Here is a 17857-nt window from a genome sequence, read left to right on the forward strand (position 1 = left end):
AGGGAGAGAAAGAATTTGACAGGCTCCAGTGTGGAGCCGGTCATGGGGCTCCATTCCATGACCATGAGACCATGACCAGAGCCAAAATCAAGAGTTGGACACTTAACTGACTGAGACACCTGAGAGATAATTTGTCGAATAATCTGATTCATACCTTTTAATGGAACATATAGCTACATTAAAATATTTTTAATATCAAGAAATACCTTGAACCGATGTCCATAGTTGATTTTATTTTGTAAGCCCTCAAACTCAGACACATAGCCACACAAGACTGCATACCTGAAAAGGATAAAAACAGTGGAGAACCAACCTGACAATAAACTATTTGTAAAAAAACAAAACAAAAAAAAACAAAAACAAAAAACCCAGAAAAACAGTGGATAGTGTGTGAACTTCTAATCAAATACCACCAAATAAACATTTTAAAAATATCTCTAAAGCATTCATTGATATTTGATAAAAGTATTAATTTAGATACAAGGGCCCTAAAAATAATAAATACTTGACATTAACATGAGGCTGGAGATCATGACCTGAGCTGAAATCAAGAGTCAGATGCTTAACCCACTGAGCCACCCAGGTGCCTCTGCTTTTCTTTTTCTTCATATTTTTAAAAATTTTATTTATTTATTTTGAGAGAGAGAAAGAGAGTGTAAACAGAAGAGGGGTAGAGAGAGAGGAGAGAGAGAATCCCAAGCAGGCTCTGAACTGTCAGCATAGAGGGTGACGTGGGGCTCAATGTCAAAAACTGTGAGATCATGATCTGAGCCAAAATCAAGAGTTGAACGCTCAACCAACTGAGCCACCTAGGTGCCCCATGAAGACGCCTTCCCCTCCCAAATTCCACACGACCTTCAATCCTTCGTTGGAAACACTGCATACTAGAATATGGCCTCCTGTGAATTGCTTACTTTTTTTTTTTCCGCTGAGAATATGAAAGTTACATCAATAATTATTTGAAATAAGTTGGGTGCAATATTTGTTCAGCAATTTGCTCACTCCAAAATCTGGGGACATATTACTTTTTATATTCAGAGTGTTTCTGTCTGTGCAAAGTCTTCAGAGTATTTCAGAGTGTTTCTGTCCAAGACAAAATATTCACTTACCTAAATCAAGAGTAGGTATTAATGTTTACTTACACTGTCATAACTGAAATGAAAGCTGTAATTTGGCATATTTACCTTGATCATTTCTGTGGATAAGCATAACTTTCAAGTACAAAAATGAACTGAACAGGGGCACCAGGGTGGCTCAGTCGGTTGGGCGTCTGACTTTGGCTCAGGTCAAGATCTTGCAGTGCATGAGTTTGAGCCCTGAGTCAGGCTCTGTGCTGACAGCTCGTAGTCTGGAGCCTGCTTCAGATTCTATGTCTCCCTCTCTCTCTGCCCCTCCCCCATTCACACTCTGTCTCTGTCTCTCAAAAATGAATAAATATTTTTAAAAAAATTTTAGGGGCACCTGGGTGGCTCAGTTGGTTAAGCATCCGACTTCTGCTTAGGTCATGATCTCACAGTTCATGGGTTCGAGCCCGGCATCGAGCTCTGTGCTGACAGCCAGCTCAGAGTCTGGAGCCTGTTTTGGATTCTGTATTTCCCTCTTTCTCTGACCCTTCCCTGCTCATGCTGTTTCTCTCTCTCTCTCTCAGAAAAAAAAAAAAATTAAAAAATTTTTAAATGAACAATTTTCTTAATTTGGAATAGTAAGACTATTCCTGAACACAAAAGATCACAATTCGCACAACTTCTGACAAACAATAAAATGGTCACTTTTCCGTTATGACATTTTTGACCTCTTAATTTTCAGTTTCTACATAATCAACCAAATCTGCAACAGCAGAAATAATGATGACTAAATCAACCTACAGAAGTGATCTGAGAACTTAACCAGATTAGGAGGCATTACTATTCAGAAATTCTACAATCACACTGCATGTCACATACCTCTCTGTGCCCACCAGTGACTAAGCTTGTAGGAAAAGATTACTGGACTTATGAGTTCTCCTGTAAAACTGCTATTGTCACCTCTGGCCGCACCATGTTCTTTTGAAATTCTCTCTGTCATTCTGTTTTATCATTCCTCCCAGGGAGTTCCAGAAAGTGGAGCAAAATTCTCCACAGCTGCATCCCCCAATTTCCCCATTTCTGTTATGGGCATCATTTGTACTTAAAACCTTAGGCCACTTTATAAAAAAAAATAAGCTTTTATTTATTTAAAAAAAATTTTAATGTTTATTTATTTTTGAGAGAGAGAGAGAGTGTGTGTGTGTGTGTGTGTGTGTGTGTGTGTGTGTGAATAGGCAAGCAGTAGAGAGAGACACACACACAATCTGAATCAGGATCCAGGCTCTGAGCTGTCAGCACAGAGCCCAGTGTGGAACTCGAACTCACAAACCACGAGATCATGACCTGAACCCAAGTCAGACTGAGCCACCCTGGCACCCCAATAAGCTTTTATTTTATTTTATTTTCTTAAAAAATTTTTTTAATGTTTTATTTATTTCTGAGAGAGAGAAAGAGAGAAAGAGAGAGAGAGAGAGAGAGAGAGACAGCGTGAACAGGGGAGGGTCAAAGAGAGAGGGAGACACAGAATCTGAAACGGGCTCCAGGCTCTGAGCTGGCAGTCAGCACAGAGCCTGACGCGGGGCTTGAACCCACGAATCATGAAATCATGACCTAAGCCGAAGTTGGACGCTTAACCGACTGAGCCACCCAGGCGCCCCAATAAGATTTTATTTTAAAATAGCTTGAGATTTATAGAAAAGTTGCAAAGACAATAGAGAGAGTTCCCGTATACCCGTATTCGGTTTTCTCTACTGTGTATGTCTTACATTACTACAGTACATTTATCACAACTGTACCAATACTGTTAAACAAGATATGTAATTTTCACAATGTACCATAATTAATATGTTATTATTAGCTAAAGTCCCCACTTTATTCAAATTATCATGTTTTTCCCTAAATTTAATTTTGACACTTCTCATTCCATCCCTCCCCCCACCTTTATCTCTATTCATTCACACATGTGGAAATCTTTTTTTTTTAACATGAAAATCTTTTGAATTGCTATTGTCATCCATCATACACTCTACTCCTCATGATTCTGCGTTACTCACAACTTTTACGGCATCCTTATATCTTCACCCACTGACAAAATTACGGAACACGCTAGTGTCTAAGATACGGATGTGGAAGCCTGGGATCATCCATTCATGTGCTGCTGGACATTTAGATTGTTTCCATACCATGGCTATTGTGAACAATGCAGCAATGAACATAAGAGTGCTATTTCTTTGAGATCCTTATTTAAGTTCTTTTGGATATATACCCAGAAATGGGATTGCTGCATCATATGGTAGTCCTATTTATAATTTTCTGAGGAGTTCCCATACTGTTTTCCATAACAGTTACTCTATTTTTCATTCATTTCACAGGTGAAAAGCTTCCAACTTCTCCACATTCTCACCAGCACTTATACACACACATATATATACAGAGAGAGAGAGGTAAAAGGCCAATGATGGCAACAATGATGTTACCAACAGTTATTCTGTTGAATAACTCTGGCTTAACCCCTTCTCTCAAAATGGGTAACCCAGAGGCTTGCCCACATTTCTATATCTTGTCCACAAGAATGTTGGAAGTAAATTGACCTTGCTGCCTTGCTTAAATTCACATAAATACTAGTTCAATTTCCCTACTCTCTATACTGACAAAGAAAGAAAGAAAAAAAAAAACCCCTATCACATGTTTAGAAAAATCTGTTGGGTCTGTTTGGACTTTCTCAGCCAGAGACTTATGGAACAATGAAACATTTGTCCGGGGATCAAAAGAAAAGAACCTATGGTCACTGATCTAGAGTGGTGGGATCAATCATCTATTTTCTGAACACCAGCATCAGACTGACGTGACGCACATCTCGAGGCATGTATAGTGCTCTCTCAGCACTTTCTCTCCAACTTACTCTGAGCAAGGAGAAACATGAAAAAAAAAACACAAAAACTAGACTTATGAATACCATTGCACGAAGCCTGCACATTTTCCTTATAAATAATCTGTCATACAGTCTTATGCTTTTCACAATCCGTTTGAAGTCTTTTTCTTTAAAGTCTAAAATATTATTTATCATCCTACATATCATAAATTCAAAGTTCACCTGACCACTTTTTTTCCCCAAAAGATCATCAGTTCTTTTCTGGCAATTAGTTCGACTTGTGTGTGTGTGTGTGTGTGTGTGTGTGTGTGTTCTTCTTCTTTTATATTGTTCATCTTAAAAAATGTAATTTAAAATCTTATTTCACAAACCATCTCAAGTTGATGGAAACGCCAAAGAACGTAAATTCACAATGTGGCCTTTACCTCCATCTAGAGGTCATTCTCACCATACATGCTTTGACAAAAATTCTGTATTTGCTTTGCATTGATATTGAATACATCTTTACTAAATGACAAACATTCCTGTTTCGACAACTACTAAAATAACTCCATTAGTTTCCCTGCAGTACTTTGGACTCAGCACAAATGCTATTTATACTGTGAGAAAGCAGAGAAAGAATACTGTAATAGAATACTGAGTATATACTAATAAAAGATCTGGTTTTTGTTTTTCTACTTACCACGTGACCCTTGCTTACTAACAACCTATTCCCCCCCACACCCACCTCCTATACACAACCTTGCTCATCTTGACCTCTAAAATGGAAACACATTGTCCTGTAAATCACTTGCTGTAAGGCATGTGGATATAATTTGTGAACAGTAGAGCATGACAAATATGTAAGATATTATTTGTAATTATGGTCAGGCCTATAGGGCTGACAAACTACAAAGCCACAGTGACTTTACTCTCTTGATTCTAGAAGTATCTTCGGCCGGTTCAACAAAAATAACATTTTTGCAGATAGCTTATGAAGATTTAAAGCGTCAAAGCTTTTTGGAAAAGATGAAGATGGAAAGCAAGTCTTAAAATGATATTTGTTTTTCAACCATTCCCTCGATGTTAATCCTTTCTGATACTTATTCCTAAAGACTGAATCTTTTACTTCAAACTGAAGCTTATAAACTATCGCATAACCCTTTCAATCACGGATCTGCAAGTTGTGCTACAGGGCCAGGTAGCAAACATTTTAGGCGTTGGGGTCAGACAGTCAAGGTCGCGACCACTGTACTTTACCGCTATGGACAAACACATGGACAGGGCTGTGTACCAGTAAAACTATTTATAAAAATAGGCGTTGGTCTGGGTCAGAGTTTTTCATTTATGCCGAGTGAATGAGAAAATGTCTAAACATACTGACAAAAACCTTTTTGTGATGCTTTATTACAATTAATTATGGACTCAGTTAACCTGAATTTTAACCAGTGCTTCTCAAGTCAAAGTTTTAATTTCTCCTTTTTCTCATTACCCTAAACGCTGCTATTTAATTGGATGAGAACTCTTGTATTCACGACCTACATTATAATACACTCTAAGAATTAAGATAAAATTGTCATTTGAATGAATTAAATTTTATCACTAATTAGATTTTAATATTTTTAAATTACAAACTGATACTGAATAAGATGCTTGTGTGCAACACAATTGGATCATTACTCCGCGTGTGTGTGTGTTGATAAGATTTAACCCTAAGAGTCAAACCCCATAGTTATAAACAAGGCAATCTGTTCATAACAAAAAGTGAAAAAGATGAACAAAAGAAAAACAGCCAGATTAGTGTAAGACAGACTGGGTCACCTGCTAGGAGAGAGTTACATATAATGTCTTCTAACAAGATGGATTTCAAGGTAATTTTGAAGCCCCCAGAGAAGGCTCAACATTCTTCCTCCATGAAAATTGGGAGCTCACACTGATAAATGCCCTCAAATTGAGGATTAAAATCTACTGTACATTTTATTTATGTATTTTTAATGTTTTTGAGAGAGACAGACAGACAGAGCGTGAGAGAGGCAGAAAGAGGGAGATACCAGATCCAAAGCAGGCTCCAGGCTCTGAGCTGTCAGCACAGAGCCCAATGCGCGGCTTGAACTCCTGAACCGTGAGATCATGACCTGAGCAGAAGTCAGATGCTCAACTGACTGAGCCACCCAGGCGCCCAGAAAACCTACTGTACATTTTAAATGTGACCCTTCAGGGATGCAGTCCTATGTGTGGGAGAAGGAAAACGACCACAGAGAAGAACAGGCAGGGGGGTGGGGGTGGGGGGTTNAATCCAGCCAATTAGCTTCCAAACAGTCCCAATATTAAAAAGGAGATGAAGACAGTGTGGCTTGATCAATACAAGTTCATTATAGTCACCACTAAAAGTGGAAGAAAGGAAGTACATTAATGCATATATATGTTAATTTATTAATATTAATGTGCTAACTAGATGAGAAGGTAAATTTGGTCATAGAAATAATAGCCAACACCCCCATAACCTGGGAAAATGATCTTAAAGTTATGTACTAAGATGCTAAGATGCTAAATACAAAACTACCTTTCTCCTAGTGGGAGGTAGAGGAGTGAGAATTCCTGTGGATAGAATTGTTGGGGGGGGGAGGGGGCTGTGGCTTCCACCTCCCACTCCCTCATGAAGACGGCAGGGGGCAACCTTGCACCTCATCTTAAGCAAACTGAAGGCAGGTCAAAAGATGTATTTTTATTTTGGACTGTGTCTCCTGAGGGACAGAAAAAAATGTCCCGTGACTCCTAACCAGAGAGGCTTGAAGAGGACAGTGTGGGTGGAGCTCCCCCTGCTGGTAGCAGAGTAAATAAACAGGTTTGCACTTGAAAGTTCGTTGGAGTAAATAGAATTTCCCGTGGGGCAAATGCAGACCTACAGAAAGAAAGCCAGTTTGAGAGAGATTCTGCCTAAAAGTGCTCCCGAAGAATAAAATACTTCCTTAGAGGGTTGGATTTCTGGAAACCGGGGTCTGAGAGAGGGGTCATAAATTAATTTATTACACTTATCTTCCTAGCACCTGAACTACCTGTATTGCTGCTAGGAACTAAAAAATGTCGTAAAAACACAACTACAAAGTGTTAATTAAAGACAATATATTTCATGGGGCGCCTGGGTGGCTCAGGCAGTTAAGCGTCTGACTTCGGCTCAGGTCGTGATCTCACGGTTCATGGGTTCGAGCCCCCGCGTCGGCCTCTGTGCTGACAGCTAGCTCAGAGCCTGGAGCCTGCTTCTGATTCTGTGCCTTCCTCTCTCTCTGACCCTCCCCTGCTCACGCTGCCTCTCTCTCTCTCTCTCAAAAATAAATAAAAAATTAAAAAAATATATTTCTTCTTGTGTTTTATACTTCTAAACAAAGGATCCAAAATAAAATATACTCAAGAATAAATTTGTTTCCCCAAGGGCATTCAGCTACACCCATCCAACGAATTAAATTCTCTTTGTTTGAGCTTTCCTATATTACAAATGACTTCTCTGTGACCTATAGTATTCGTATACATGAACTTATTAAGGTATAAAAAATGAGTGACATGCTTTTATTCTGTGAAGCATTCTTTCCACATTTCATTTAGAAGCATAGCATCACTTTAGTATTTGTTTTCAGATAAAATAGTAAATCACATATAATTAGGATTTCATGTTCAAAGGCACTGAACTTAGTAGATTCACTTACGAAATCTTCGATGAAAGTTGACCTTGAATACATTTAAAATATACATACTGTAAAATACATGAGACTAAGAATAGTTACTGTGCTATCTACTAAATATCTTTTTCGGTGAATGTGACTGACAGCTTAAATGGGTCGATAATATCTTGAAAATCTATTGTAACATATAGAGGCATGTGAGAATTTTAAAAGACTGCGTAAGTTCTACGTACTTACCACAGATGACAATGACCATTCATGGGTGCTCTAGTAATAGCTTTTTCCCCCAATGTCTTCCCTGAAAGACAAATGGGCTTACATTTAGTACCTTCATGTGAGTTGGTGGGGGTAGATTACTGAATTAAGTCAGTGGTTCCTAAAATATGGTCCCAAGACCAGAAGTACCAATTACAGAAAAGCAAATTTCTGGCTGTAAGAGAGACCTACTCTACAACAAACTGTGGGCTCAGCAATCTGTATTAACTGGCCTCTAGAGATTCTGATGAATGCTCAGGTTTTCAGCTCATTGGACTAAGTGATATAACCAAGTGGAAGTCATGCAATCATTATTTAAAAGCATTAATAAAAATTGTTTTATAATTGACCAACATTTACTGTGTGCCTTCTGAGTGTCCTATCATAATCTCTGGGAATAAAAAGTCAAATTAAGACACAGCTTTTGACTTCCAAGGGTTCACAGTTCAGTAGAAAGCAGGTACATAAGCAAACAGATCGCACGTAAAAACTAAAAGCAAGATGAAAAAAACGAGAGAGCGTGTTAGAGAACTGAGTGTTGAGATGGAGAGAACCCCATCTAAAGGGAAGGTTTCCCAGAGAAGTGCATACCTAATCGTGCACAAAGATGAACAGGCTCGATACATACATAACCCTCCCAAATCATCTCCCTTAGTTTTAGAATAACTTTTCATAATGTCATAATTACTTTGGATAGAGGTTTAGCTATCGGCCTGAAAAATCATAATGCTTGCAACGAAACTGAACAACGTTCCAAAAATCCTTCTCAAAAAGGAGCTGCTTCATTTTATACCATCTCCTTTTACCCTGCTCCCTTTTTGCTGTTGTGGTGGCCTTGAAGAGCATATCCAGTGATCTGCAAAATGCTCTTCTAAATAAGTGGTTGAGATCATCTTTATAAATAAGGACCTTTAATTCTGAAACCATTCTAGCTGTTAATTTGTTAAGATGGGACACTCTGGGTTTTATAGCTCTATCCATTAAGGGAAATATCTCATGTATAAATCTACCTAAACTGGAAAAAATTAAAAAGTGAAGTTTATTAATGCTAGCTGACATTACATTGTAGACATACATTAAAAGAGTGACTTTCGTTTTAAATTTTCAACATTAATCTATTTTTGAGAGACAGAGCACAAGCAGGAGAGGGGCAGAGAGAGGGGGAGACACAGAATCTGAAGGAGGCTCCAGGCTCTGAGCTGTCAGCACAGAGCCTGAAGTGGGGCTCGAACCCACCAACCATGAGATCATGACCTGAGCTGAAGTCAGATGCTTTACCGACTGAATAACCCAGGAGCCCCTAAAGAGTAATTTCTTTTAAATAAACATGTGAAAAACATAAGTAGTTTTAAATGTACAAACATTAAAAATGAGATCAATGTTTTAGCTACTTTGCCAAATGGACAGAAATAGCTTTTAATGTACAACCACCAGCCCAAAATAGAGGAGAGGCCATCACCCTGAGAACACAAATGGAAGCTGGGTCAGTCATATGCAGGCTGGTTTTGCAAACTCATTTATGCAGCTGAAGTCTGAAAGGAAGGCAGTTTCACTTACAAAATGGTACTTTGTGATCTATTTGAGGCACCTGTATTGATGGCTTAATTCTGGAAATTATAATAATGTTCCTTTAGATAAAAGATTCATAGTTTACTTGGAATACAAATTACGGGTACTTCAAAAGACACACTGCATAATGCTACACCCCATCCTGAGTTTTATTAAAGAATTCTGTGCTTCTCCAGTGACCAAATCATGCCTTCAGATAACAATTTTAAATATGTTATTATGGGGAAAACCAGTCAGCCCTTCCTCCTCCCTTACACTGAGTTCCAGGGCCCCCCAGCGCTGGTCTCAGCTCTAGCCCACTCTGTCATTACCTTTCCTAAGCACTTACTACCCGAACACTGAAGTATAATGGGCTGGCTCCATGTTGATCTGTCTAGCAAGTTCCATAGTGTGGCTTCGTCTTTGTNGAGGGTCAGAGAGAGAGGGAGACACAGAATCTGAAGCAGCCTCCAGGCTCTGAGCTGGCTCTCAGCACAGAGCCCAATGAGGGGCTCGAACCCGTGAACTGTGAGATCATGACCTGAGCTGAAGTTGGATGCTCAACCGTGGCTCCGTCTTAATCACATTTACCTCATTCCTCTCTCCCTTCTCTCCCTCTCTCCACCCTTCATTTTAACATTGTTCCTGGACACAGTAATTTCAAATAAATATTTCCCTAATGGATAAAAAAAAAGAATTGTTTTTAATATACCTCAATATGTGAATGAATAGACTACATCGCAGGCTTTTACTCATTTTTCTTGACACCATAAACGTTTCTCGTTTTTTAAGATATATCCTATTCCGATCTCCATTTTCATCCCCAGGTTTCTTCCAGCCCATTTCTTTTTCCATTTTTATCACCTCTTCTATGAACTCAATTAAGCTTTTACTCCATTTAAAACTAAAGATCCCAAGTAATTTCACGTATGGAAACTCTTCCTTCCACAGGAAAGGCTTCCTGCATCAACCCCCAGCCCCTGCTATAATATCCTTTCTGGGATTACTCATAACACCCTGCATTCTCCTCTACTTGCAATGTATTTCCATTTGTTTCTTTATAATGTGTGGTTATTTCAATACTACTGCTTCCCCCACAGAGCCATCAGCTCCTCTGCAGTCACACACAGGATGAACCTTGATGCCCAGGGTAGGGCAGGTGCTTACGGGCAATAAAAAGTCTTTCATACTTTAGCAGTTTACACAGCTAGACCTGATTTTCTCAGTAGATATGAAAATAAATCTGCTTTTTAAATTTTTATGTACCCTAGAGTTAATGAACCTCTAGAATGTCGTTTTTTTTTAACAAATAGTTTATTGTCAAATTAGTTTCCACATAACACTCAGTGCTCATCCCCACAAGTGTCCTCCTCCATGCCCATCCCCCCTCCCCCCCCACATCCATCAGTCCTCAGTTTTTGTCAGCATTCAAGAGTCTCATGGTTTGCCATAGAATTCCATGTTGTATATGGCCTACAAGATGGATCACTACAGAAAAACTGCCCCAGAAAGCTGATGATGAATATGGGGCAGAAGTCACTGCACAAGGAAATCTACAAGTAGAAGGAATAGAATTACAAGGAGTTTGGAAATATTTCCTTCTTGGAGACAAAAAAAAATGACAAGGAACAAGAGTGGAATGAGATCTGCAGTATCATTATTTTCTTGCTGTTTCTTCCTCATGCTAACTTAAAGAAAGAAAGCTTGGAAAAGAGAAGGTTTGGAATAAAGGGAGAAATTAAGGAAGTTTGATGTCAGATTACTACACCGAGGCTCAGAGAAATGGCAGTTAAGGGGCTTTGTACAAGAAAGACTTTTGAGATTCAGTGGCAGAGACATATATGTACAAAAGCTTTGACATTCTGGCTGTTACCATGTTGTTATGATGGAAAATTTCAAAAATATGCATAAAAGGGTAGAGGACAATAGCATGAACCATCATGTACTGTATCACTCAAACAATGATCAACTCAAGGCTAATCTTGTTTTCTGGAGATACATTTTGAAAAAACAAACAGACAATGAAGTTCAAGTAATTATCTCTTTGTAGCACCTGCAGTTCTCCCTTACAGGAATCAAGGAGGGGTATTTTAATTGTGCTAAAGACAACCATCCACTGAGTCTTCCTGCTCCTCAAATGTTACCTAATTATCTTTCTGTCATAAACTTTAGTATCTGAAATCTGAGTTTTTTGGCTGTCTATTCTAATATGCTCAAACATTTTTAAAGAATATATATCTGGGGCGCCTGGGAGTCTCAGTTGGTTAAGCATCCGACTTTGGTTAAGCTTCCGACTTTGGCTCAGGTCATGATCTCACAGTTCGTGGGTTTGAGCCCCACATCAGGCTCTGTGCTGATAGCTAGCTCAGAGCCTGGGCCTCTCTTCAGATTCTGTGTCTCCCTCTCTCTCTGACCCTCCCCTGTTCATGCTGTCTCTATCTCTCTCTCAAAAATAAATAAAACATTAAAAATTTTAAAAAAAGAATATATATCTTAGTCCTAAAAAAAACTTTCTGTCCTCAGACTATGTGTATTTTCCAGTACTAGAACATATAAAATAGATTAAACATATTGGTTTTAGCTTAAGATAATTTGGCTTTAATTAAAATTCATTAATGGGTTATTATAGATAACAACTGTCACTTGAGAAAAATCAATCTTTATAAAATACTTACCAATATTAGCATAATGTTTCTTTTCTTGTGCATTAGTAGATAGCTCATACATGTCTCCATAAGCACGAGCAAACCTCCAAATAAACTCTATTTCATCTCTAAACTGAAAAGATAACACTGTACATTAGATTAACTCAGTCACTTGACGAAACTATAAATGTTTTCCACTACACCTTTTAACAAATTGGGCAGGTGAACTGGTACTTATAGATGACTGAATTTAGTCATGTATATATAACATTTTAATTCAAAATATTCAGGCTACAAAAAGTGACTTAATAGTGTTACATTTGAATCTCAAAACTAATGAATGTCATCCCGACTCTACCTCTACGCCAACATGGAAGAGAGAATTGAGAGGTACCAGAATTTTTAAGTTTTCACTGGTTGTATTATCTTCTTCTTATTTCTAAGGTAACGACCCTCGATATGATGCCTCAGTGAGCATTAGAGATCCCATATACTCAAAGAACCGTCACATTTTTAACCTACATTACCTATAATTATAATCATAATGCTGGAGGTTTAAAAACTTTTAAACAATCTGTTTAGAGTTGCTAGAGCCTCAGACAAAGGATTTAAATTGTTCATGGGAAAGAAAGATGTATTGCTCACTGAAATATTGAGAACCTTTCCCTCTCTACCTCCCTTCCTCTGTTTCTCCCTCCTTCCCTCCCTCTCTCTCTGCCCTTCTTTCTCTCTTTTCTTTTTCTTTTAAGGTGGTTGTAGTAGGAAGGATGGGCTTTCCCAATTCAGCCCAATGTTAAACATTGAAAAATGACCATTAGTAGAAACAGAATGAAATACTGATAGCTGTTACATTAATAACTACAAGACAGAAAACTTAAAATGTAGTTTTTTTCTTGCCCCAAGAGAAGTATGTCTTATTCTTTATGTTTGGGTATGTGTTAAATACAACAAATGGATAAAAATCAAATAAAAATAAAACTGTAAAATCATATCTCTGGTTCTCATTTTCATGATCTTAGAGCATAATAAACTCTTATATTTACTTTTTTAAAGTTTAGATTATGGAAAAATTTTGCATCCACCATTTGGCTTGTGTAAACTAACCCAATTGTTATGGTTATAACATAAATGGGACAGCAGATTAAATAAAAATTAAAATCATACAGATGCTATTATCTCATCTCTTACCTTTTCTTTGTGGTCACAAAGTAGTTCAAAACTCTCCATCTTGCTAGATTCATTCATACGTAAATTATCAACCTTCTGAAGAAGGACATCTAAATTTAATTCCTCTACGTGTGTGTTAAATGCCTTAGGGACTGGAAAACTCTGCTCTTCTGTGTCAGTATTAGCTGTAATATACCTAAAATTGCAGAAATAACAAATAATGATCAACTCTCTTGAAAGTTATGTTATGTTATAATAGCCAGAGTGATCCTTTAAAGATGCAAGACAGTATGCTACTGGTACAAGAACAGACGAGTGACTGACGGAATAAAACAATGGCCAGAAGTAGATCCATACATATATGGAAATGTGGTGCATGACAGAGTTGGCATGTGAGATTAGTGGGAAATTAAGGGATTGACCGGGAGGGAAATGGCTATTCCTATAGAAAATAATGAAATTGAATCTCTACCATATAGCATAAAAATAACTCTGGATGATATAAGGAATTAAATGTTAAAAATAATTTGTTTTTAACTCTAAATAGAGAGTATAGGTGAATACCCTTTAGTCTTTGGAGCAAAAAATTTTCTTAACCAAAATATGAAACCATTAATTGTAAATGATTATTAATTATACAGGATGAATCAGTTTGACTATGTTAAAATGAAAAATGGCTGCTAATCAAAAAACACTTTAAAAAATATAAAAATGCAAAATAAAAACCAGAATGGTTTTTAACATTGGTTTGTTAACATTAACAATGGTTTGCAACACAACTGAAGAACATGGGTATCAAGAGCACATAAAAACTTTCCTAAAATTCAATAATAAAATCACAGTGAACTCAACAGAAATATGCTTGGGAGATATAAACAGACTTTCCCAAACGAGAAAATACATAGAGTCAATAAACACAAGAAGAGGTATTCAGTGTTCACTAGCAATTAGAGAAATACAAATAAAGACCACAAAGAGATATTGCTTTATACTCATTTCATTGATAAAAGGTAAAAAATCTGACAATACCAAATGCTGGGGAGGAAGTCAATCCACAGGATCTGACATGAATGTAGATTGGTGAAACCCTTGGGAAAACACTTTGGAATTATCTTTTAATACTGAACCTTCACATACTCTAGGACCCAGTAACCCAGATCTCTTGCATATGTGCATATATGTATGCACAGATATGTATAATATGTACATGTTACATATAGTATATGTATAATAAAAAAGATATGTATAATAGATATGTATAATAAAGACAGCAGTACTTTCAAATAGAAAACACCCAGAAACAACCTAAATGCCCATCAAAGAGTGGATGAATATCACACAACAGTCAAAATGCAAGAAACACGGTGATGCGCAAAATATGAATCTTTTTTTAATGTTTATTTATTTTGAAAAAGAGAGAGAAAGAGTGCATGCATGCATGCACAATGAGGAGCAGAGAGAAGGGGAGACAGAGAATCCCAAGCGGGCTCTGTGCAGGGATCGATCTCGCAAACCGTGAGATCATGACCTGAGCCGAAATTGAGAGTAGACACTTAACTAACTGAGCCACCAGGTGCCCCAATATGAAGAAATATTAACAAACTTAGATTAAGGGGGGGAAATAAGCTCTTAAAATTATATACAACACAATCCCCTTTCCATAAAAACAATCAAAATTCAAAGTGTTTCAAGGAATATACACACAGGTGCAATAAAATGATATATTAAAAAGGAAGGAATGAACAATATAGAGTATAGATTCATGATGATAGTTATCCTCAGCTGAGGGGAGGCATAGGAGCCAAATGTTTGATGAGGATTACTGTCTAAGTCCTATCTTTTGTTTTAGGAGGTAGTTTCATGGATGTTTTCACATTATTTATAATAACTAACTAAATGAATAAAAGTGGCGCATGCATGGACCAGTCATGAGAGCTTGTAGTTTTTAATCCAATTCTAGGCACCTGAGGTATAATAAGAAAATGATAACCAAAAGGAAGTAATTAGTTTAGTATTGGGCATAATATTCTTTAGAGCAAAAAGCTTAAAATTTAAAGAGGCACACAAAACACTAAAAATCGTTCAATTTATGAACAAGAAAGAGCAGTTTTAGACTTCTATGCATCTACAAACACAAGTCTCAGATATATAGAAAACACAAATTAACATATACAAGGAGAAATTGAATCCATTATTAGAATGGGAGATTTTTAACATAAGATTCTAAGTAATTGATAAAGTGTGAGAGAAAGCCAGGATACAATTTAAACACCAAATGAACAAGCTTAAATCCAATCAACACATATAGAACTCGACATTCAACCCCTGGAAAACAATGTCTCTTCCCGTTACATAATGAAGTATCTATGAAAACAGCCATGTACACAGGACCATGAAACAAGCTACAACTGATAATCTATTATGTAGACCATATTCCCTGTTCACAATGTAATTCAATTAGAAATCACCACTAAAAAGTAGGGGGGGAACCCAAATATTTAAAAATAATCGAAACAGTTCCAACTACATGCTTACCAGAATGGCGAAGATGGAAAAGACAAAAAACGCCAAGGGTCAGTGGAGATGTGGAGCAGATGGAGCTCTTATACATGGCTGATGGGAGTATAAATTAGTACAACTGCTTTAGAAATATGTTTGGCAATATATCCTGAAGCTGTCATATACATATGCTATGGATCTAGCAATTTCACTTGTAGGTATATACCCAAAAGAAATGTGTACACATGTTTATCCAATCATAATAGTCCATAAGTGGAAAGTACCAAATGTCTATTAGGATCAGAAAACTTACACACCGTAGTATATGAACACAATGGAAGGTATTTTGTAGTGCGAATAAATCGCCTACAATGACACACAACAAAATGGATGGCGATAATAAGAAAATGTCAACTGAGAGAAGCTAGACACAAATAAGTACGCAGTGTATTACTTCATTTACATAAAGTAGAAACAATTTTCACTGCTGTCTACATTTAGAAATCAAGATGGGTTATCCTGTTGGTTCCAGGGAGTGACTCGATGAGGGCATGTTGGGAGTCGCTGAGGTATTGATAATATTCTGTCTCTAAATTTAGGTGCTGACTTTACCATTTATTCAGTTTGAAAATCCATGTATCTGTATACTTGATATTTGTATGCTTTTCTACATGTATATTGTATTTCATAAAGTTAAAACATTTTTGAAAAGATAAATCTCATACATAAAAGGATGGAAGAAAAGAAAGCAAGCAGAAATCATCATAAACAGGCTTAGGAATAAAGCAAAGAGCCATTGTTACTACAGAGAAGAGCACAGATTTAAATAATGGACTATCATGAAAAAGTTTATGCTAATAAATTTGAACTTTGAAAGGAAAGACAAGCACCTAAAAAAAATATAATTGGCTAAAACTGCTCATGAAAAAAAATAATAAATTAGTCAAGAAAGTGAAATAAAAGGTGCCCAAATTGTTAAGAAAGAAGGAAAGTTATCTCCAATCACAGATAACATCATCTTATTCATAGAAAATCCTAATGAATCCACAAAAAGTTATTAGAACTAATAAACTAGTTCAATAAGGTTTCAAGATACACAATCAACTAATAAAAGACAATTGTATTTCTATAAATAAAAATGAACAATCCCAAAATGAAGAAAACAATTTCACTAACAATATTATTAAAAAAAATAAAATTCTTAGGATTGCATTTAACAAAAAATGTGTAAACTTGTACACTTTAAACTATAAAACATTGTTGAAATTAAAGAATAGGATCTAAATGCATGAAAAGAAATCTCATGCTCATATATCAGAAGATTTAGTATTAGCATGATAGCAGCACTCCCCAAACTTATCTACAGATTTAAACAATTTCTATTAAATCTCAGCTGGTAACATTTTCCCCCAGAAATTGGTAAGCTGATCATAAATTTCATATGGAAAAGCAACGGACCTAATATAGCCAAAATAATTTTGTAAAATAAGAGGAAAGTTAGAGAATTCACACTTCCAAATTTCAAAATTTACTACAAAGTCATAGTAATCAAGTACTGGCAGAAGGATGACACACATGGATTAGAGATTAAAGGCCTAGTAAGAATTAAGTGTCTGGAAATAAACCCTTATGTTTATGATCAACTTGTTTTGACAAGAGTACCAAGGCAACTTGGTGGAGGAAACAATTGTATTTTCAATAAATGGTACTTGGACAAATAGATATCCACATGCGGAAGAACGAAGTTGAATCCATACCTCGCACCATATATAAACATTAACTAAAAATGGATCAAAACTCTAAAGGTAAGAGCCAAAACTATAAAACTCTTAAAAGAAAGCACAGGAGTAAATATTTGTAACAATAGACTAGGGAATGGTGTCATAGATATGAATGACATTACAAGCAGAGAAGACAAAAGAAAAAATAAACAATACAGGTTTTATCAAAACTTAAAATTTGTGTTTCAAAGGAAATTTTTTTCATCTATTTAATTCACAAAATGGAAGAAAATACTTACAAATCATATATCTGATAAGGGACCTATATATAGAATATATGAAGAACCCTTACAACTCAATAATAAAAAGACAAATAACTCAACATGGAAAGAGGACTTAATAGATATTTCATCAAAAGATGATAACAAAT

The 17857-nt window shown here is 36.5% G+C and overlaps 1 protein-coding gene across 2 annotated transcripts in view; it reads right to left on the reverse strand.

Moving 5' to 3' along the window:
• Window positions 1-17857, reverse strand: part of RMDN2 (regulator of microtubule dynamics 2) — a 66319-nt gene that overhangs the window by 27412 nt on the left and 21050 nt on the right. For both annotated transcript variants that reach the window (XM_077764222.1, XM_077764223.1), the window contains 4 exons: window positions 13229-13403; window positions 12071-12173; window positions 7830-7890; window positions 207-282 (listed from right to left, as the gene is read on the reverse strand). In XM_077764222.1, coding sequence (XP_077620348.1) covers window positions 207-282; window positions 7830-7890; window positions 12071-12173; window positions 13229-13403 — 415 coding nt within the window. The remainder of the gene's footprint in view (window positions 1-206; window positions 283-7829; window positions 7891-12070; window positions 12174-13228; window positions 13404-17857) is intronic.

This window comes from Crocuta crocuta, unplaced genomic scaffold, assembly GCF_008692635.1.
Source record: "Crocuta crocuta isolate KB4526 unplaced genomic scaffold, BGI_CrCroc_1.0 scaffold164, whole genome shotgun sequence".
NCBI lineage: Eukaryota > Metazoa > Chordata > Mammalia > Carnivora > Hyaenidae > Crocuta > Crocuta crocuta.